Source organism: Paramormyrops kingsleyae, chromosome 18 (assembly GCF_048594095.1).
Source record: "Paramormyrops kingsleyae isolate MSU_618 chromosome 18, PKINGS_0.4, whole genome shotgun sequence".
Lineage (NCBI taxonomy): Eukaryota > Metazoa > Chordata > Actinopteri > Osteoglossiformes > Mormyridae > Paramormyrops > Paramormyrops kingsleyae.
In genome coordinates, this window is record NC_132814.1 from 7,057,928 (window position 1) to 7,080,767 (window position 22,840).

Consider the following 22,840-nt stretch of genomic DNA (forward strand, 5'->3'; position numbering starts at 1 on the left):
CAGTTTCCCCAGCCTCGATGTCCATTACCACTTTCTGGATGTGTGAGTTGAATTATTCCCGCACTGATGCTTCAGCATTCCCTGCAAACTACGATTGTCCGTCTGGATTGTGTACATCAAATCCATCAAGTAGTGATCAGTTGATAACTATGGCCTGCTCTTCAGCCAACTCCAAAACACAATGCCCGATGTTAGATGACACAACTACAAAGTCAATAATTGACTCTTAGTGTGCTGGAAGTCTTAGGAAGCCATGGTGATGAAGCGGTTAGCACTGTTGCCTCATACCTCTGGGACCAGGGTTCGAGTCTCTGCCATGGCTCTGTGTGTGGAGTTTGCATATTCTCCCTCTGTCATTGTGGAGTTTCTGCTGGGTACTCTGATTGTCCCCCCCGCAGTACAAAAGTACAAAATCATGCCCTGGCTAATTGGAGTTACCAAATTGCCCACCGGTCTGTGTGTCTGTGTGTGCCCGCCCTTGCCCTGCGATTGGTTGGTTTCCCATCCTGGGTTGTTCCCTGCCTTGTGCCCCTGGCATCCAAGATCTACATTCCTCCTGACCTTGAATAGGACAAGCAGTTTCAGACCACTGTGTGTGTGTATGTTGCCATACACAATCCTGCCAATGATGTGGAGAGACACACCGGTGTTACTCCTGGCATCATAGGGTATGACTTCATCTCATCTCTGGTAGTGATTCAGGAGACCCTGATGGACAGCACAGTGCTATGCCAGTGACATCCTGCATTTGTCTTACCCCTCCTGAGACAGCACCCTGGTACACGCTTTCGACATGTGTGTCTATGGACTGCCTGCGTCATGTTGATGTCCTCCTGTGGCCAGCCAGGTCCCCTAATATTTCCCCATTCGAACATGTGTGGGATCAGTTTGAAGGTCAACTCAGACCCACTGCCAATCTGCAGGATCTCGAGGGCCAGTTACAACACCGTATTTCTGCATGTATCCAGTCCTGGGGGGGGGGGGGTGCCACACCCTACTGACATGGGACCAGCAGTGTGCCCATTCTGCCAACTTTGTTGTCCATTTGGTCTGATATTATACTCATTGCGATACAGTCACATGACCTTTCACTATGTGCAGATTCATTTAATTTCCACCTCCCCGTCTGGGTGGCTAACTTTTTTTTTGTCACTGAGTATATTTTGAAATTAATTGGTTGTGAATAATTGGTCATGTGCTCCACGTAATTAGCTGGATTCAGCTGTATTTCAGGACACCAGCACAGCCTATATTCCCAAATGCTCATCTGGTTTATTCTGAATGATCCGTCATTAAAGGATTTTGTCGACGTCCTCGTGTGTTGGATTAATGGACGCCCACAGTCTAGTTAAAAACCTGACTCGCCTGCCAGACGTGGAGTTGCGGCAAAGACAGATGGAAAGTAGAAGGTTTGGTTTCAAATTAATAAATGGCATTAACTGAGCAGTTTAGAAATTTGTGTTTTTTTCTCCTCTTATCTCTTTAACTGGCATGTTTACACCAAATCTGCCATAATAAATTGGTCTGGCAAATGAATGCTTCTGCTTTTTTTTTTGTTAGCCAGTACTTGCTAATATTAGATTTACAGTAGCTTAACACCATTGTTTGGTTGTGTCAAACCTTGAATATGTACCTGTTAATGCAGAGTGACTCACTTAATTCCAGTATGAGTACAGAGTGATTCACAGTCTAGTTTAAAAGAGTCCTTATGCTCGTAACTGGAACTAATCAGCAAAAGGCAACTTTTTCCCTTAAAATGTGCCAATTACTCATAGATGACATTTTTATTTTGGGTTTGTGTTACATTCGCAAACTTAAAATGAAATTCGTGGCCGGTGGTCCTGTCAGCGACTGGCGTAAAATCTGAGAGGAGTGAGTCAGCGGTGAGACAGAAGTCGGTGCTCTTCGAGGTCTGCTCACCAGGACAGATTGAGAGGCACATTGGGGCGCCGGATGGAGTTTTTAGCGGGTGAGGGTAGTAAGAATATGTGGGTAGAGAAGGGTCGATGCAAATCACAGCGGCGAGACAGTGCCAGTCGCCCAGACTGATTGAAACCATGGCAGATGGGAATGGAAAATTGGAAGCTGGGCCCACGTCAGCCATGGTCTTGACTTCCCTCCAGATAAAAATATTCATTTTCAGCTTGGCCTCACTCCACTGAAAGGGACGAGCATGTGCCTGTCAGCTGACGACATCCAAGGTGGCCCCTTGTAGATGGAGCAGCCACAGCCACCTGCGGCTGCGTGTCCCTTGCCCTTAGCGACTGGCCACCCCCACAGTGCGGCCTCTTCGCGTCTGTCCATCCATTTCCGTGCAAAGGACAGAACATAAGCCGCGGCTGTCATGGCGCACCGTGTTAAAAGGCCCTGTCGTTAGTTCGTCCGTCCACAGGCTTGACTAATCAGTTCTGTGCCACTTTTTTTTTTTTGGTGGAGTCTGTTAGGAAACAAGCACAGCTTGAGTCTGGTAACCTTTCCACTTTGTTTGTAGAGAGCATGTTAGCCAAATGCCATACTCAGGGGGAAACAGGCCCCTGACTGAGATAACTGCTGCACGAAAGTCCAGAATATTGGGATCATTTTAATGGAACCATTTATTAAATTGTCTAAAATGTGATCATCTGTAGGCTAAATAACCTGGAGGGGGCTGGAACCTGCCCATATACTTTGCCATGTACTTTGTCCTTCGCTTTACTCAATCTCATCACCAAATCCATTTATCGGGAACATTGTACCGGTGCTCAGTAAAAATGAAGGAAGCTTCTTGTCCTCTGTAATGGACGTGCCGGTAACTGACGGTCGCCCCTCTGCCTGTGCAGTGATCTCCAGTGACAGTGACAGTGAGTCGGAGACGAGTGAGTCCAGCCAGGAGCAGAAGGCCTGCACGTCCAGGTCTCTGAGTGACCCGGCGGGCACAGAGCAGGGGCATCCAGGTGAGCCCCTCCCACACACCACTTAAAGACATTCTGCCACCTTTCCGCTAGGACTCTCCTTCCCTTGCGAATAACAGGTGGCATTGACTGTTGCCGCCTTGTCACATTCGCCAAGGATATAATTACTCTTAAATGCCATTCGACAACAGGGGCATCCGTCACTTCCACAACGACTCACAAATGGCCATTAATCCTGCTTACTTGCCAGTTTAATAATACTGGGCATCTGTTTGCCTGCTTTTATGGGAACTGTAAAGTTCATAGTAAATAAACAATTCTGTCTTTCCTTAGATAATAACGTTCATAGACGAGGTTTGACAGTAAATATAACATCATTGTGGTGATGTTCTCTGATAAATATCTGTACTTCATTCTGTATTTTAGCATCAGTAAGTATGCATTATTATGCATCTATGTCTGTCTGTATATATGATGACATAGTGTCACGATGGCTTCATTGTATAAAAATGCTGGCGTTGGGTTCAAAGTAAAAGCTGCTGTTTTCTTTGATCCTAGTGTTCGGTGGGGCTCTGGTGCAAAGAGCCGGCTGCGTAGCCAAGTCAGTGGGCGGCGTTCTGTTCAGCAGTCACTCCAGCCTGGGCAGTGATCACAGCGGCGTCTCGTTCGCCGCGGAGCTCGCTGACACGGACTGTAGTCAGCCTTCACTGAGTGAGTGCAGCAAAATTGACTCCACACATTAAAGACCAGAAAGGGGGGTGGGGTCAGTAAATCTTATTGGCCTCTATTTGGCGTATAGAATAAGGAACCTCTGATTTACCCCTCCCCCGCCCCCCCCCCCCCCCCCCTCCCCGGGGCCACTGGATAAGCTGATCTATAACACAAGCAGCCACCTAAGAGTAGATCATTTTTTCCACGTATAGATTCGATGACTACATGACGCGTAATTTGAACACATTGTTGACTGTTTCGTCGGTGCAGCATCTCTTCATTATGTAATAATCAATACAAAATTTAGTCATCCTTTACAGCAGCACTTTTTTTAAGGAATGTGACACTTAAAATTTTGAATGTAGATTTTTTTAGAAGGTGTTACGGACAACCTATGGATTGTGTAGTTAGCACTGTACAGGATCTTCATGTTAATTATGTAGAATAGTCCTTGCTAGGCAGAGAGGTATCTCTCTGCATTCTTCTCTGATTGTTGCTTTTTCCCCTCATCACAAAGGCCCCACATGATAAAAAACATTTCAGTGGTTTGTTTCCCCCTTGTATGAAATGTGTGGCAGAAACGTATAAAGGCAGATCATGTTTATTAAGACTGAAAAGGTGACCATAATTAACCCCCTGCATTCTAATTTCAATTAAATACAATTTGTTTCCTAGCGTGAAGATTAAAATGCTATACTTATTTAACACTTTCCCATATTAGCTCATACGTACATAAACAAACAATAACTATATTTCACAGTGTGATTCTTAGGATTTTATTTGTCTATAGCCACGTAATGAGTAGAATAATAAATTGATTTTTGTTGCTAAGTGTTGTCTGTTACTGCTCTTCACCTACTCTACAATGTTTATGCATGACAGGCCTGAGCAGTCTGCGGCTCCCTACCCCTTCCCCCCGCCCCCCCCCCCCCCCCCCCCACACACACACAGCCCCCCATCTCACAGTCTCGTAGGAAGATCAAATTAGGCCCCATTTACACAATGGCAGTGTGTTAGTCATTCTCCAACCTCCCCTTGAAATAACAACTCTTCTGGCATCTATGTTTAAAGGCACTGATTCTTGGACGTAAATCATTATTAATTCAATTATGACTAAATTAGTTATTTTATATAATCACTATTGGGTGTCGTGGAACTAGTCATCTTTTATCACAAACTGATGTTTTATTTTCCCTACTAAGAATACTTGCAATACTTTTAAAGCTCTTTCAGCCATACAACTTGTCTTTATTTTTACCACATAAGTTTGCTGGCCGATTGAATATTAAAAGCATACTTAAAAATGTTCTGTCAGTGGAATATTAACACAAGAATTCACAGCCATTTATTGATTAGCTTAATGGTGATTTTAACTTCTCACTTCCTGTACTGTATAGTATGCAAACTACTTATAATTTGTGGATAGACTTTTCAGTTCATGCTTTATTGTAGCAAGTCTGCTACTAGAGGATTTACTTCATTTAGAGGCAAGGATTGCTGTGTTTTTCTCCTCCAGTGAATAGTCTGAGTTATTCATTATAACTTGTATTACAAATAGAACATCCAGTAACAAAAAAAGTTACCACAGTTTAATGCATATGGTCTTTAAATAAAGGTTTTTGCATTTTTGAAGAGTTTTGGTTGAGTAGGTAGTACTGCTTTCTGTTTGTTTGAGCAGTTAGTACTGCTTTCTCTCTTACTGAGCAGAGAGTACTGCCTTCTCTTTGATTGAGCAGTTAGTACAGTTTTCTCTATGAGCAAATAGTACTGCTTTCTCTTTGATTGAGTAGTTAGTACTGCTTTCTCTCTTACTGAGCAGAGAGTACTGTCTTCTCTTTGATTGAGCAGTTAGTACTGCTTCCTCTTTGATTTAGCAGTTAGTACAGTTTTCTCTGAGCAAATAGTACTGATTTCTCTTTGATTGAGCAGTTAGTACTGCTTTCTCTTTTACTGAGCAGAGAGTACTGCCTTCTCTTTGATTGAGCAGTTAGTACTGCTTCCTCTTTGATTTAGCAGTTAGTACAGTTTTCTCTATGAGCAAATAGTACTGCTTTCTCTTTGATTGAGTAGTTAGTACTGCTTTCTCTCTTACTGAGCAGAGAGTACTGTCTTCTCTTTGATTGAGCAGTTAGTACTGCTTCCTCTTTGATTTAGCAGTTAGTACAGTTTTCTCTGAGCAAATAGTACTGCCTTCTCTTTGATTGAGCAGTTAGTACTGCTTTCTCTTGTTGAGCAAATAGTATTGCTTTCTCTCTTACTGAGCAGATAGTTCAGTTTTCTCTATGAGCAAATAGTACTGCCTTCTCTTTGATTGAGCAGTTAGTACTGCTTTCTCTCTTACTAAGCAGATAGTACTGCTTTCTCTTTGATTGAGCAGTTAGTACTGCTTTCTCTTGTTGAGCAAATAGCACTGCTTTCTGTTTGAACAGCTTTCTCTTTAATTGAGCAGTTCGTACTGCTTTCTCTTGTTGAGCAAATAGTACTGCTTTCTCTCTTACTGAGCAGATAGTTCAGTTTTCTCTATGAGCAAATAGTACTGCCTTCTCTTTGATTGAGCAGTTAGTACTGCTTTCTCTCTTACTAAGCAGATAGTACTGCTTTCTCTTTGATTGAGCAGTTAGTACTGCTTTCTCTTGTTGAGCAAATAGCACTGCTTTCTGTTTGAACAGCTTTCTCTTTAATTGAGCAGTTCGTACTGCTTTCTCTTGTTGAGCAAATAGTACTGCTTTCTCTCTTACTGAGCAGATAGTACTGCTTTCTCTTTGACTGAGCAGTTAGTACTGCTTCCTCTCTTACTGAGCAGAGAGTACTGCCTTCTCTTTGTGCAGTTAATACTGCTTTCTCTCTTACTGAGCAGATAGTACTGCTTTCTCTTTGATTGAGCAGTTAGTACTGCTTTCTCTCTTACTGAGCAGATAGTATTGCTTTCTCTTCTACATCCAACTTTGGTTGGCCTGCCGTGCCTAATCTCTGTAATTACTATAACTTGATGAAACCTCAGAATTTGATTCTTGTCTTTTTGTTTGTTGCTCATCAACGCCGCCCTTGTATGATGATTTTTACAATTTGAGTATGACTGTTAATGGCACACTGATTAAACTGTGGAAGGAAGTTTATGTTTTAGTTCTGTTGGTCATTAGTTCTTGAGCCATTGATAATGGGAGCCGTACAGTTAGCCATTGATGTGTTTTATTTCCGCTCATCAGTGCCGATGGCTGTGGGTCACTAGGAGGCCCTAAGCATTTGAGTGGTTACACCATTATTTACTTAATTTTATGTGTTTGGCGCATAATGTCAAAGACGTATCTATTTAAGCTAACTGGAGACACAAACTGTGGTACTTTTTTGTCAAGCGATGTATTCAGCTCCCATAACACAACCAAAATAAAATCAAACAGTACAGTAGCTACAAAAACCTACATTCAAGAACTATAAAGCTGTAGTTCCTGAGGAGTTGACCGTGATACAGAAGCTTGCGGTGTTGGTTAACACCTATCTTAAGGACAAATGCATTCATGCAGCTCCTTCCGTGTTTCTCACCAAATGCTAGAAAAACTAGTGCCTGACTTATTTTTTTCCCGTTAACTTAGGTAGGTTTAGGTATTCTGCGCTTTCACTTACATAATGCACAGTGTGGAACCCTTACAATGTCCTTCTGTCCAAATCTCTCATGGACTTGGGGGGAGCTGTGGAGTGCACTTATGCTTTTGTAATTTTTTTTTCAAAAGGTTTTTCTGAAAGAGGGGCTAAATTGTTTTCAGAAGGGCTTGTGTGACGAGCTCCCCCCCGTCCCATCCCCCCCCCACCCCGCCACCTCCGCTCCTACATCTACACTCCTTTGTCTCCCACCCTCGCCCTGCCCACTTGCCTCCTTTATCCAACTTACCTTGACATTTCTAAGTTGGCTCCCTCTCCTCTTTGACAGCATGATTACGTAATTGCGGCTCTATCATCTACGTGTATGGGAATGCGTGCTGGCGCCTATTCATCACTGTCTGCGCCAGGCAGACAATGGGCAGAGATGCCATCACTGGCAAACATGTACTCCGAGCAGCTAACTGTTAGTCGTGTGTTATGATACAGCTGGCTGTCCGGTATTGGATGGCCTTCAGGAAGTTGGCTGATACAAATAAGAGATGAATAGGATAGGATAGGATAGGATAGGATAGGATAGGATAGGATAGGATAGGAGATAGATAGGATAGGATATGAATAGGATAGGATATGAATAGGATAGGATAGGATAGGATAGGAGATGGATAGGATAGGATAGGAGATGGATAGGATAGGAGATGGATAGGATAGGATAGGAGATGGATAGGATAGGATAGGAGATAGATAGGATAGGATATGATAGGAGATGGTATGGTATAGGATAGGATAGGATAGGATAGGAGATAGATAGGATAGGATAGGAGATGGATGGCATAGGATAGGATAGGATAAGGTAGGATAGGAGATGGTATAGGATATGATAGGATAGGAGATGGTATAGGATAGGATAGGATAGGATATGATAGGATAGGAGATGGTATAGGATAGGATAGGATATGATAGGATAGGAGATGGTATAGGATAGGATATGATAGGATAGGAGATGGTATAAGATAGGATAGGTGATGATGTCTAGCATTTGAATCTCAGTGGGAAACATGTCAGATCAAAGCACAATTGTGTTTTCTTGTGGAGCTGTTATTTATTTTCATGTACTGAACCTACTTACGCTGAGCTTCACTGAGTGTGGTCACATCCTCTGATGCAGCCTTTACCCTCCTCCTCCTTTTCTATCCTCCGCCAAGGTCAGTATTCAGAGAGCTCAGTACAGGGGTGTCTGCAGTGATCAGCAGGCACCTGCCATGTTCTGTGCCTTAAACGCTATGCTGAAATCATCACTGCTCTATGTCTGTCTAACGAGGTCATTTTATTCTGTCATTCTCTGAACTTGCACGGCAACCACTCAGCACATTACTGACATGCATACAGTCAAATGAGCAGACTGAGTCCTAAGCAGATTAAAACTAACCATTTTTTCAATTTCAGTCGATCTCTCTGTGTGAGTGAGTGTGTGTGTGTGTATAATATATATAAAATCTATTTATTTTTTATTTTTTATTTCAGTTCTTTCTTTAATAGTTCTTTAATAGTGCTATGTCATACTATCATACATGAACATCTATTTTGAAGTGAAATATGGCCACAATATAGAGGTAATATAAAAATATGCTTCCTGTTGCAGCAGCACTGTACCTGGGGTAGTACAGGGTGAATGCCGTCACTGACCATGAATGAAAAGAAGCTACAGGGTCATTGCTGCATGGCTACAGGAAACGGGGCCTTTTCCTTGGGAACCTACAGACACCCCATGTTCACAGTCAAGATGTGGACTGTCTGGCTGGGAGCTCAGAGGGAGAAAAAACATGGACCGGATTAGGAAACTCTGCTTTAAAGCAATATGTTAAGGAATGTAGCCAGAGGTCTTTTCGGTCTCAAGGTCGTCTTAAGAAGGCATCATGATGCTGCACCCTTAAACAACATTCGAAAAAATGCAATTTTCTACAATACTGATGGTAACGGGTTTTTACAAAGAGCATTGAATAGCAGACATTTTTTTTTAATTATTTTCTTATTTTTTAAATATTTGTGAGTGCTGTTCTTTGACACACATGCCACACAACTACTAAAAGACAAAACCATTGCACCAAAAACATCTGGTGGTTAGTTGGCTGGACTTCACAGCAGCTCAAAAACTGGACTACAAATAACCTGAAATAAAGATATTATACATTATAGGCACTGGTTTCAAACCAGGGAATAGCATCTGTTCTGGACCTAAACTGTATTTAAAAAAAATTATATTGCTTGACTATAATATTTCTCTAGAAATCCTGGCTGGTTCGTGAGCCTCAAAATACTGTCTTATAGACACAAGGAGCCCAGTGGAGGGAATCCTATTTGTGGTTTTGTCTGTATCCCTCAAAATAACCTTTGCAGTGTGTTTTTCATATAGTGATATATTGTGTATATTATAAGCTGAAAATCTTGGCTACACAGAGCACATCAGTGCTGATTATCTTTTCAGTGTGTTGGCCAGAGGCAAACTTTAGTTATATTCATGCAATTAATTACACTGACTCTACTGCACACCAGTGAAACTACAGGGCTCTTTTCTCATATGTTTCTTTATAATTTACTGCTTAATATAATCACTTAGAAATTCTGCCTTCCTTTTTTGTGGCTTGAGGTTTAGTTAATTATATTCACCATACAAGACTTTTGAAGTGTATATGGGCTGTAGCTGGAGGTGAGAGAAGATAAATGAGGAGGTGCTCTTGCGCGCGTAGGTGTCTACTAGCCAGGCAGAAATGCTTTGGATCGATCTATGCTCTCAGAAGCTTAGAAAGGTGCTGCATTTTTTGTTGGTAAGCGCTATGGCTCAAAGTATTTGCTGGAAAACAAGGGTCTTGATTCAGTGTTCTAGCACCAAGACTCTTGTTCTAATAAAGCAAGCTGTCTATGGTTCTTGGTGATCTTGGAGGTCTGCACAGTATTTTCTAGAATGATGACGAGGTTTTCGGCTTTGAAGAATTTCAGTGCAATCTGTCAAGAGATTTTTGAGATTCTTCGACGCATTCGGGGGGGGGGGTGGTTCATAGCAGTTTTCCTTACACAAAAATGTTCTGAGGGCAGAACAAAAATAATTATTGGTTCAGAGAAATAACCAATCAGATTGTAGAGGAGGTGGGTCCAAGCAACTAGAGGAGGCAAGCCCAACCAATCAGATGTCTTGGTCGCACCTCTAGTTGCTTTGACCCACCTCCTCTGCAATGTGATTGGTTATCTCTTTCAACCAATTATTTTTTCGTTATGTCTTTGGAACATTTTAGTGTAAGTAAAACTCCCACAAGCTTCCAGAAAGATACCAGGCAGACACTTACATTTCTGAAAAACCCTGGATAAAAATGAAACTCCTTAATCTCATTTATTGTAGAAAAACCCACAAGAAGCCATTAGAGAGCTACTAATCTGATTTTGAAGAATAGGGGCAGTAGGTTACCAGGATTTTATCTGCGAGCAATCTATTGAAATATCCTTTGGAGCATAGGTAGATACTAATAGATTTGGGTGGATGAACAAATAGATTTGATGAGGCACAAAATCACAATCAATGGAGTGACAGTGAAGGATAATTACCAAGGAGAGTCTGCATGTATATGTCAAGTGGAGATAATCATTTATGGAGAAGGGGGCCATTTTGACCGAGGTGACTGGCTCAGTAGTCCGATGCCGGAGTATCGGGGGTGACACGCCGGAGTATCGGGGGTGACACGCCGGAGTATCAGGGGTGACACGCCAGAGTATCGGGTGACCATACCCGTCAGTGTCCATGCATTTTACTCAGCTCAGAAATATATTTTAGAAGAATCCTTAAGTTGTTTTTGAAGCATATGAAGGGTTTTGCTCTTCAGAATAAAGACCTTGACTGTCCTTAAAGCAGATTTGCAAAGAATCCTGTTGAGGAATCAAGGCTGTTTTTTAAAACTAGGGATTACTTAGTGGTGGTTGTTTGATAATGAGGGACTGTTTGTCACAGTAATTAATAACTGTCCAGACCTTTCTGATTATCTTGATCTAAACTCATCATAATAAATGACAAAACAAATACGTGTTGAGAAAGTGTTGCTTAATTTTGCTTGTTGATATCTGACTACGACAAATTAATAAGCCTCTGCATGTTTTGCATTGGTTGTGTCAATGGCTTAAGTGTATCAGACATACAATCAGTAAAACCTGGCATGATTTTGCTTGCTTGTTGTTGTGGGAATAGGTAGGGATTGTATAGATTTTTCTACAAATCTACCCAGGGCCAGCAGATCATTAATGTTTTTATGAAGAGATTTATAGGTGACTATGAAAATAAAAGAAGCATTTGTGTAAATGAGGAATAAATACATTATAGTACAAAGCAGGTGGTTTCAGGCAGCATGGTGGTACAGTGGTTTGCACCTCTGGGACCAGGGTTCAAGTCACTGCCGTGGCTCCATGTGCGTGGAGTTTGATGTTCTCCCCGTGTCATCATGAGGTTTCCTCCGGGTACTCCTGTTTACCCCGACAGTCCAAAAACATGCTGAGGTTAACTGGAGTTACCAAATTGCCCGTAGATGTATATGTGTGTAAATGGTGTGTGAGTGTGCCCTGTAATAGGTTGGTGCCCCATCCTGGGTGGGTGGATGGATGGATTGCAGGTGGTTTCCCATCGTTCTTCAGTTAATTTAACATGCCATTGCACGTTGGGTCATGTATGACATTGCTTGGCAGGCTCAGATGCCTCATTTAGAGGTCTCAATGATTTTCACATATGAGGATGCTAGGGCGTGTCATTGGGTACTCAACCACAGGGACCAGTGGCTGGGGTGACATTGGCGTGTCATTGGGTACTCAACCACAGGGACCAGTGGCTGGGGTGACATTGGCGTGTCATTGTCAGGGACAGACAGTATCTGTGGGCAGAAGTGCATAAATTCCTGATGTGATTTCATTGAATATGCCAGACAGAACAGGGGCTTTCATGCTCATCTCAGCCGTCAGATCTCAGCCCAATTAAAACGGCAAAGGATGCGATGTCTGTTGGATGGATTCCAAAGTTCCTTGTACACATAGGTGCACTGAAGGTACTGTGGTGGCACAGTGCTGTCTTAAGGCTCCGTTTTTAATGTTTCCTTCCTGTTCCCTGCAGTTTAAATATAATACAAAAGGGTGTGATAAAAAGGGAATTGACTAAGATTAGTAATAATAAAGTAAGAAATTTACCCCGAAAATAAACAAAGAGCTATGAATCTCCTACCAATAATGCATGATTTTTTAAATTAATTTTGAATAATTAATATATAATGTTCTGATTATTCGGAGGCTAAAAACATGTTTCAATGTTGCAATGCGTGTGTGATTTACAAAATGTGTCGGCAGATTGCCTGCACACGCTCTGCATGCCACAAGATCTCTCTTCACAGTGTCATTGAGAATCCAGTTACATACAACGGGCCACACTAAGAAGGATTCGCTGTCAGTCAAACTTCCGTTTATGATAATTCTTGCAGGAGTTCCACACAACAGAAGTTTATGGAAGAAACTAGATCCTCAATGGAGGTCAAACGAAAAACCAGTACCTCCATGTAGAACCATGGAGCTCAAACCATGGAGCTCAGAAGCTCAGGTAGGCGACCCCAAGACTGAGCAACGAGTGCAGGTCCACTTACAACTTAAAAAGTTAAAAACAGACCCTAATTAGGCAGTCTCTACTAATTAGGCAATTAGCTAGTAAGTGAGTGAACTGCAGCGAGAAAATGTGAAGCTGTTCTGTGGTTCCCCTGGTGCCCAGTTAGAGACCACAGTCCCCTATGGAGTCGCAGAACCGCAGTTTGTCTGTGAAGAGGGAAGCTTTAATGTTGTGTGGTGATAGCAAATAAACTGTCAGGCTGTGTAAATGTTGATTTATATATATTTCAGTAATCTTAAATCTGTATTTAAATAATCTGTTCTGGTTAGAAACCCGGTGATCAACCTCTGCACCAAAGCTGGCCATGTCGGTCACTGCAGCAAGCAAATGAGAAGACATTTGTCTGTAATTATTCAGGCCGATAGAATGTCCATGACTCTTTATGTTGTCGTGGAATTTAATGCCGTGAGATATTTAAATAAGGTGTCTAATATGTTTTCATTCATTTGCGAATATTTATTTGTTCATTTAAGCCACGGCCACAATAATTTAGTCAATTCTCGTTCTCCGGTCTAATGAATCTCCGTTTGTGTGTCTGGAGCTGTGTGCTGCAGTGAGACGCCCTGTCTGTGCACGCCGTGCACTTCTGCCCTGGCATCTCCCTGCTGGGTTTTCACACTGCAGAACCTCAGCTGCGGCGCCAGGCAGCCACGCAGCAGTTGGCACCGCCCACCCGCCAGCAGCCTGGGACTCACGGGTACCCGGCAGATGGGGATCACCGAGCCGTGGATTTTCCAAGAGTTCTATCGGATCCACACCTTTCTCTCTCTCGCTTTCATTTGTGGCCTGTAGTGGTACGTAGAGGCAGGCGGACAGAAAAACAAGGACAGCAGGGTTTGCTGCATACAGGCACGGCCTGGCCTTCAGGAGTTTAGGGGTTAATCCCGGGGAGCCGGGCTTGTGAGTGCCGGTCTCTCCTCAGACTGCCATGATATTGCCTCTATACCAGGGCTGTCTGTCCCATCACTCAATACCAGCTTGTTCCCAGGTTGATCACAGAAGATGATTAATGGATAATGCATTATTTCATTGTCAGTCAACTCCTGATTTGACTCCTGGTCAGCGGCAAATTCCTGGTCTGCTTTTTGTTGCCAGTCCACCCCTGGATGCATGCTTTTTATTTCCTTTTTATTTGTTCTTCAGAATTTGAAAATAGGTACCCCCCCCCCACCCCCAAGAACCATTTAGAATACCTTCTTCATGCAGTTTTGATTTCAGACCATATCAGGTGATGCTTCAATAAACATTCCAGTGGCTGTGATGCAGGAAGAGGAAGATAAAATAGGCATATAAAAGAATTTGAGACTTCCTGCTCTCCTGGGTGATTGTGCATTAAAGATGTATTTTGCAGTTTCAGAAAGCAAAAATGAATGACAACTGTTACAATGTTTGTATCAAGGTATAATCCTTTGTGCATGGAATAATGAACTGAAATCTGAGCAAAGAGAGCTATTTGTATACTTGTAGACTATATATATATTTCTATTTATTATAGCGGTTCATAATTATCTGTTCATGGAGTTTCTGAGTATGAAAAAGAGAACTGAAGAGAGCCAATCTGAGCAGATTCTGCAGGTCAGCTTCTCCCCGGATAAATACAACACTTAATTACGCTAACTGAATAACAAAGCCAATGAGGCGAGATGTTTCTGTATCAGAAATCTTTCTTGTTCTTTAACAGTTCATTGACAGTCTAGAGAAGAAAAGATTATTATCAGCGTTGAGTGTGCACTGAGGGGATCACCTTGACAGCATCCATCGTTTTGACACATGCAGTTTAGATTTAACGAAGCGACTCCGTAGATTCACGTTTTACAGCATGCATTTGAATTAAAATCAAAAGGCAGAAAAATAAGCATTCTATTAATCTGAAGATTCCAGGGACGATATAAATAAACATCCCACTGATATCTTAATCACACTTTTTACGAACATACATAGAAACTCCCCAGAGCCACTGGAACAGTGCGCGTCATGAGTGTCAGGTTACGATGGCAGCTGTAAAACATCGTGACATATTACATGCATCTGTCATACTCAGCAAAGACACATCAAGGAGACAAGGTGAGAGTGACGGAGAAGAGGAGGACAGGAAGGAATGCTGTCCACAGGAATGCCTCCCATGAGGAGTCATAGTCTGAATCATTGTTGTTCTTCATGTTTCATGTCTCAGCGTTCGCTCTCGTGGGAAGTCTCCATCCCATCCTGCCTCGTCCCTGTCTCAGCGTTCGCTCTCGTGGGAAGTCTCCATCCCATCCTGCCTCGTCCCTGTCTCAGCGTTCGCTCTCGTGGGAAGTCTCCATCCCATCCTGCCTCGTCCCTGTCTCAGCGTTCGCTCTCGTGGGAAGTCTCCATCCCATCCTGCCTCATCCCTGTCTCAGCGTTCGCTCTTGCACGAAGTCTCCATCCCGTCCTGCCTTGTCCATGTCTCAGCGTTCGCTCTCGTGGGAAGTCTCCATCCTGTCCTGCCTCGTCCATGTCTCAGCGTTCGATCTCGTGGGAAGTCTCCATCCCGTCCTGCCTCGTCGATGTCTCAGCATTCGCTCTTGTGGGAAGTCTCCATCCCACCCTGCCTCATCCATGTCTTAGCGTTCGCTCTTGTGGGAAGTCTGTGGTAAAAACTTTGCTTTCAGCCATCAAGGTCCACGATAACGCGGACGTCAGAAACAAAGGCGGTAGGTGGAGGTGGGTTGGGCTGGGGTGCTGTAAGCTGCTTATGCAGAGCCATGAACCTTTGCGCGTCTTTTTCTTTTTTTTAATGAAAGCCCTTCTATGAATATCTCTTAGATGTATGTTATATAACTTTCTCTAGCTGCTGCATTGACCTTGTATGCTTCTAAAAGTTTAAAAGTATTAGCACATCATTTTTGTCATACCCTGAATTGATGTGGTATAATCCATGAAGAGAATTGTATACTTTTTTAAGTCAAGTCAAATTTATTTTTTTATTATTTATTTTAATTATTAAACATCTAGCGCATGTTAGGCCAGGCTAAGTACAAACTAGACCCTGCTGTTTATAGTTTTGTAATTTTTCTTGGTTTCTAAAGCTGTTTTCTGATAATTCATCATAAAAATATTATTTGCAGTAGCTAATTTTTATTTTTTAAAAATCCTTATACAGGTGGATACATTATAGAACTGTTTGTAATTACCTTGCTCAGTGGAACCTCTTAGCACTTAGATTTACAGCCATCTGGCTGTAACATGGTGCCTGTTGCAGTAAGGACCGTGCTGCAATGAATTCAGCTGTTTAGGGAGCCTTTCGGATGATATCCCAGTGCTGTGTTTTATTTTGACGGTGATGAGAGCCTCTGACCCCCCGCCGTGCTTTTCAGAAAAGTACCTAATCATGTTCAGTATCGCTCAGCGGGTTCTGAGGAGTCAGTTGCTTAGAGACAGGTGCTGGAAACCTGCGAGGGGGTTTGCCTTCATGGTGACGCTGTGGCACCTCTGTCCACTCCGACATCTTCATCGCCACGGCCATCTATCAGTGCCTATCAGTTCCCAGCCCAGGATGTTATTGTGAGAAGGTATATATGCTTTTTAAAATGCTTATGTATTTAAGAAATATTGACAAAATATTGAAAACATTATAATACACTAAATTATAATATAAGCATGATTTTATAGCAATTTTAAAGTGAGGAAGATGTATTAAAACTAATGGTAACACTTCACTTAGGGCCATGTTTTTAGTTATTTGAACACTTTCATAATGCATTATAATGCATTCATAAAGCATTATAAACATGCCTATAAATATTTATAAAAGGCATAACACATAATAGTCATGTTTATTATGCATTATGAATTCCTTATGAAGGTCTCATCTATAATGCACTTTAGATACCTTATTAATGCATTATAATGGTGGGTATAGGAATTAAGGATGCTTTGTACTGCATTACATGCTTAATGCATTATTATTTGTAATGAATGTGTTTATAAATCACTAAAGACATAACCTTAAGTGAAGTGTTACCAAACTAACTGTGTTAGTAAGCATGAATGATGGAATCTTATTGCGGTTCCATTTGTTAACATCACTTACGTACGGCCAAGCCTAACATCCGTAAGTCCAAGAAAAGTTCTCAAACATCAACATCTCTGTTTAAGTCCTGTTAGAACATCTTAGTCAAGTTTAGAGAGAATATGAAAAATTAATATTGCGATTATCATTATCCTCGTAGTATTGTTAAAATGTGCTGAAAAGGTTCAAAAGGTACTGATACATGAACTGAAATAATTTCACCAAATCTTGTATTGATAACCACAGATAAAACGAGGTGCACTCTGCACTTTTTATTTGCATAATCATTAAAATAATGTAGCCAATAGCTTATGTAAACATATGAAGACCATGTCAAATGCGCAATAATATTAAAAAAACACATTTTCACTGCCGCAAAACCGCATTGCATTCTGGTTCGGCCTTCTGACAGGACAAGTAACCCATGAAAGTAACCCATGCACCCATTTCTCAATTTGCAAACCTGTTTTTGCTCCCTAAAATCATCTTGGAAGGTGATCACACTCTCATAAACCAGACGCCTTTCCCTCTCAGCTTCTCATTTGATGTGATTTTTTCCCCCCAACGTTCCGTACATGCAGTCCTGGTAGAGATCAAAAATAGAACCGACTGAAAGCATGTCACTCTGCAGGTTATTAGTGTACCCTGTGCAGCTGCAGGAGAGCAGTCCTGGGATGAAATGGCAAAGTGTCACTAAAGGTCTGAAGCTGTTCCTCTGGAATCCTGAACTGTATTTTATCAAGGAGTTTCTCTCCACTTAGTGCTGTTTTCAAGACACTCCAATGAAAATTGTCCCTTTGTTTGTGTGTGATATATCTTGTGTTTGTCTATATATATTTATTTTATATCTGGGCAAAAACAATTTTTCATATCTGACTGAAATGGAAGTCGTACCGCTGCTTCTAACTGTAATGAAATTTGATGAAATATTTTTGGGATGGCCCATCAGTCTCCACAAAATGCTCCGTCAGATCATTTTCCTCTTCCTGTCATCGTTTATTTTAGATATAGTGCATCCTTCTACTGCTGGACTTCCTGCGGCTAAAATTGCTTATGGCACAGTTCCGTATGACATTTCGACTTCATTTCAGCAGGGGTTCAAATACGATATCATGGTTGGAATGGTGAAAGCGTCCTGCCAGAACTCAACGGTGATGAGGGAACTCCTCGGAAAATGTTTGTTCCCATAGAGGACACAGCCAAACGGCATTTGGCCCCTGATTTGTTGTCAGGACCCTGCACTTGACTTTCCATTTGTTTCGTATATTTTGAGAGATTGAATGTAACTTTTTTTGTTGACAAGGTCTGGAGTCTCCTTGTCTCCTAATGTTTATCCTGTGAGTAGCTGAAGACAATGACTGGTCAATAACCCGCTCTTGGTAGAAGGAACACACAGTCCTGTGTAAGACACGGGCGTTGCGTGCCTCAGACAATCAGATAAAATCTCTGAAGAGTAATAGCAGCAAAATCCAACACCTTACATAAATGCAAAAGACAGACAACTCCTGCAGCCATTAGTATCGACCCACACAGGCTGTGAAAGGAAGAGGACATTCAGGTAAACGCTCTCTTCTGAAATCTGAAAGATACATTTTTGAGGGAGATAATTAGTTCAACTGTTGTCCAACTGTGTTCAAATTTTAATGGTGTTTTGCTTTGGATTTAAAAAAAGAGAGACTGATTTATGTAGCTTTGGCACCTTTTTTTTTTTTTAAAGAATAATAAGCAACAATTGAAAGCGACGCACCATTAGTAGGTAGGTGGGCAGCAAAGCAGCCACTGATACCATTAGGGACGCTGTAGTGTTACAGCAGCCAGACACAGTACAGTGATTCAATAACAATAATAGCAATAATAATTAATTAATTAATTAATTAATTAAGACGAACATTAATATGTTGTAAAGTTATCTGTTAACAGAGAAGTTATGATATATTACAATACTGTGTGTGTGTGTGTGTGTGTGTGTGCGCGAGCGGGTTTACCTATCCTTATGGGGACACAATGTCCCCATAACGTGATAAATATCCGTTTTTTTTCCCTTATGGGGACTGGTTTCCTGGTCCCCATAAAGGAAAACTCTATTTTATAAAAATCGGTGACTGCTATGAAAAAACTAAAAATGCAAAAACTCTTGTATTTTGTTAGGTTACTTATGGTTATGGTTAGGGCAGGGTAGGGGTTAAGGTTGTCATAGTTAGCGTCAGCATTTTTCCCATAGAAATGAATGAGCGGTCCCATAAAGATATGTTTACCGGAATTGTAGGAAAACCAGAAACAGAATGTTGCAATGTGACGGCTTACTGTATATAAGCTGCGATGTCGACAGTAACGTCACACGTCATGCAGGCCATGCGTCTCCCAGATCTTCCAGTCGATACATCTCAGCATGTAGAGAATTCTCAGCAACAAGCTCATCCTACAGCAGTGTGAAGGAGAGCCATTAAGGTCTTTCTTGCACAAAAGCATTATACTGAACAATGCATTGTGTCTCTGCACAGTTCAGGACTTTTATTGATTTTTAAAGTTGCCTTATTATCTGCCGCGACTGGGTCTAAACGCTACCTGAAGCTACCAGCCACAGTGCCCAGAAAGATGGCGCGATATTCTCCTTTAGAATCTGGTACAGAACAGAATCCCGCTAGTGGTTCTGTCAGTAATGGCAAAGAGCATCTTTCAATTGTTTATCCTGAGTAAAGACACAGAGGAGACAGCAGCTCGTCATGCAGCAGCCATGTATAAAGGTAAAAAAAAATCTAAATAAATAGCTGCCTCAAATGATTAATTAATGTTTGTTTTATACATGAAAATATCCAGTTTTAAATTTTATTTGCCTTTTTTAAGTTACGGGCTTCACTGCTCGTCTCTAAATAAAATATAATTCACTTCAGTTCTTAGAGGAGGCAGCTGTAAGGTTCACTTCAGTCAGCAGGTTCTTAATGGCAAGAAGCACTATTAAATGCAGTGAATCATTTTGTTTTTATTTCATCTACTGTATTTTCACTTTTTTTGTTAGTTTTGTTTAAAATTTCCTGACATCTTCAGCACATACCAATAACTGCAGTGCTCGAACCCAGGTCCCAGAGGTGCAAGGCAACAGTGCTAACCACTGCACCACCATGCTGCCCGCAGTGCAGTGTCATACCAGGAAAATAAGAAAGAAGTTGATTTGTTTCCTGAGGATAATTTACTAATTCTAGAGAGGGACATTGTGAATTAATGACTTGCAGTGAATGTTGAGTGCTGTGACGAATCTAACACAGATTTGCAGTTTATAGAGTTTTGGAATAAAAAAAACTAATTTAGAGTGAAATAAAAACAGAGTTGCACATGTAAATTAGGGATGTGTCCAAAAATGTTTGCTATAGCATGTGGTGAGTATTCACTCAATTATGTGGTATAGTTAAGCTGTCTTATAAAAAAAAATTAACTGATATTGGTGGGTATTAAAAAAATATTCAATGTGCATGAAAAGTGACATTGTGGAGCAATTATTTACATAAATTTGCTGTAATACATTATATTTCTTTGTTCCATGTGTGGCCCAAACATGAGAAAATTAATAACAGACTAAACTCTCTTGATTACTGCAAAGTACGACACTAATGAAATTTATCAAGCAGTAAATAAAGCCTGTTTTTTACGCCTGCTCAAATGGAACATGTTAGTCACGGTTTCAGATCAGTATAAAACATGCCATTGTTCCAAAGCAGTACTGATATACCCCAGTGACAATTGACGTACAAATTAAATTTAACAGCTTTAATTGAATCACCCCCATTAAAGACCATGAATCATCTATCCATCCTCATGTTATGCATCCAAGAGGGGGTCACGGGACTGATCATATTTATATTTATGTGGGTCAGCAACATTTCATCCATTTCATTTGCTCAATTTAAAATATATTCTTGGGATTAAGGTGAGGCGAGGTGGAACAAAAATCTGTCAAGTGAATAATATTTGCTTTTGAGCTCATTAAAAGACAAGCGCTTGTTTTTCTTGTCTGCAGGCTTGAATCGCAACTCCACAGTCCTTTTGCATGCACTACATTTCAAGGCCTGTTTAGATACAGTCCGCACTTAAAATACATCGTACCATATCGATAATAAGCCTCTTGAGTCAGATCCCATTGGTCTTGAGTCACTTAGTCATCGTGAAAACCTTGAGTTTCTCCCACATGAGGAGCTCTACTTACCTATTTATGGTGGCTATTTGAGATTTTCTTTCGGCACATTGCAATTTTGATGTCTGCATGCCACAGGTCCATGAGTGACTCAACTACTCTGAAATTTTCCCTCAGCCAGTGGGAGCGCAGTCGATGACGCCAAAGCCATTGACTCTCCCACCATGGAAACCTTGAAAGTATTTATTCAGCTTCTCACCTACCGCCTTAAGGGTGGCTTTGTTCCTTTCAACTGTAGCATGTTATGTTATTTTGGCTCCTGGTTTGTGGGGTAGTTTTTCGTTCCATCGTTTTTAGTTCAAGTGCAAATCAATACTGTTCAGAAAATAGTGCTGTATGTAAAATATAGCCAAAGGATTGTTTGTAATGCTGAACGGTAACGGAGTGAAATCCTTTTAAGAGCTTGGCTGTCTTCAAATACTTATTACTGCATTCCCCAAAATCTGTGTTGCTCCATAATTCTCGTTTTAAATTAAGCTTAATAGAACTGATGTCCATTGTAATCGTATAATACAGAGGACATAGGTTGACAATGTAATCTGCCAAAAAATATCTGATTGAGTGTTCCATGGTCTTAGAAAGTGTTTTTGCCCTGTAAACACAATAGTTGCTGCTTATAGATGGAGAAAATTAAGGAAAAGTCATACCTGATGTCAAAGTAATTCTGTTCTAGATAAAATATGATGATTTTCTTAATATTACCGTTCTGTAGCTATATCAAGATAAGCTTCATTGGTCCCGGGAGGGAATTCTTTTCTTCTGGCACCTCCAAAGTCCAATTTATGCTGTATCAGACTGGTCATTAGGATAACAAATGTCCAATTAGAACAGAGAGCATGTGTCTATTCCTGTCGCTACGAAGAGAACGGTGTGTTATATTAGAGGATTGCTTTAACAAGTGAAATGTCTTAATAGTTTTTCAAATCACAGCTCTTGCACTTTTTTGTACAACCGGCATTTATTAATGCATAAGCTGCATTTGCTCATTTATGCTTTATTTGTAATCTATAATTAAACGTAGCTTGCTGATGCATCACCATTGCTTACATAAAAACGTACATATGTAAATACGGCCGGGGGACTTCATCAGGGAAGGCCCACCTGCCAGGGAGTGTGGGAAATGGATGGATGTAAATACAGTAGTGACATATAATGCAGGGTAACGTATCCAAGGTAAGATTCTCCCCCACAGCTAAAATAAAAAATAAACATAAAAGCCCTTAGGCAATACATTCATTTTCAAACCCACCCAGGGACGCCCAGTTTCTTCCCTAGCTTTTCTAGTTATTGTGATTCTGTAGGTGAAGCTCTTCCCAGAGAACGATTTTGAGCTTTTATGGCTCTTTCTGTCTGGAACAATGTTATGGAACAAAGGGATTTTAGTTTTTCAGTCCAAATTCACATGCGACTATGGGAACCATGAGTTTTTCATCTCTGCATAATAACTTTCAAACAGAAGGTGGTCCTTTCGTCCTGCAGAAACCAACATGACTAAACAACACTGGAGCCTAATTATGAATATTTTATAATTTGTGCCTACAAATTAATGATCTAGGCATTTCGCACATTTGACTGCCTGTTACAGCTAACAGTTTCACTAACCAGGAAAGTTTTTGACAAATAATGATGAAATTTGTTAGAATCTTATTTAATGTGGTGCTAAATAATTCATCTGTTCAGGCTCGGCCACCTTAATTGCTAATTTGTGACAGTGTTGAAGAGTAAATCGGATTTGTTAGGATGGG

At 41.2% G+C, this 22,840-nt stretch overlaps 1 protein-coding gene across 5 annotated transcripts in view; it reads left to right on the forward strand.

The window, feature by feature from the left end:
* The window catches only part of doc2b (double C2-like domains, beta), a 209,524-nt gene that overhangs the window by 53,140 nt on the left and 133,544 nt on the right, over positions 1-22,840 (forward strand). For 4 of the 5 annotated variants that reach the window (XM_072701925.1, XM_072701923.1, XM_072701924.1 and 1 more), the window contains 2 exons: positions 2,820-2,933; positions 3,450-3,602. The exons of the other annotated variant lie outside the window; for it this stretch is intronic. In XM_072701925.1, coding sequence (XP_072558026.1) covers positions 2,820-2,933; positions 3,450-3,602 — 267 coding nt within the window. The remainder of the gene's footprint in view (positions 1-2,819; positions 2,934-3,449; positions 3,603-22,840) is intronic. 5 annotated transcript variants of the gene reach the window in all.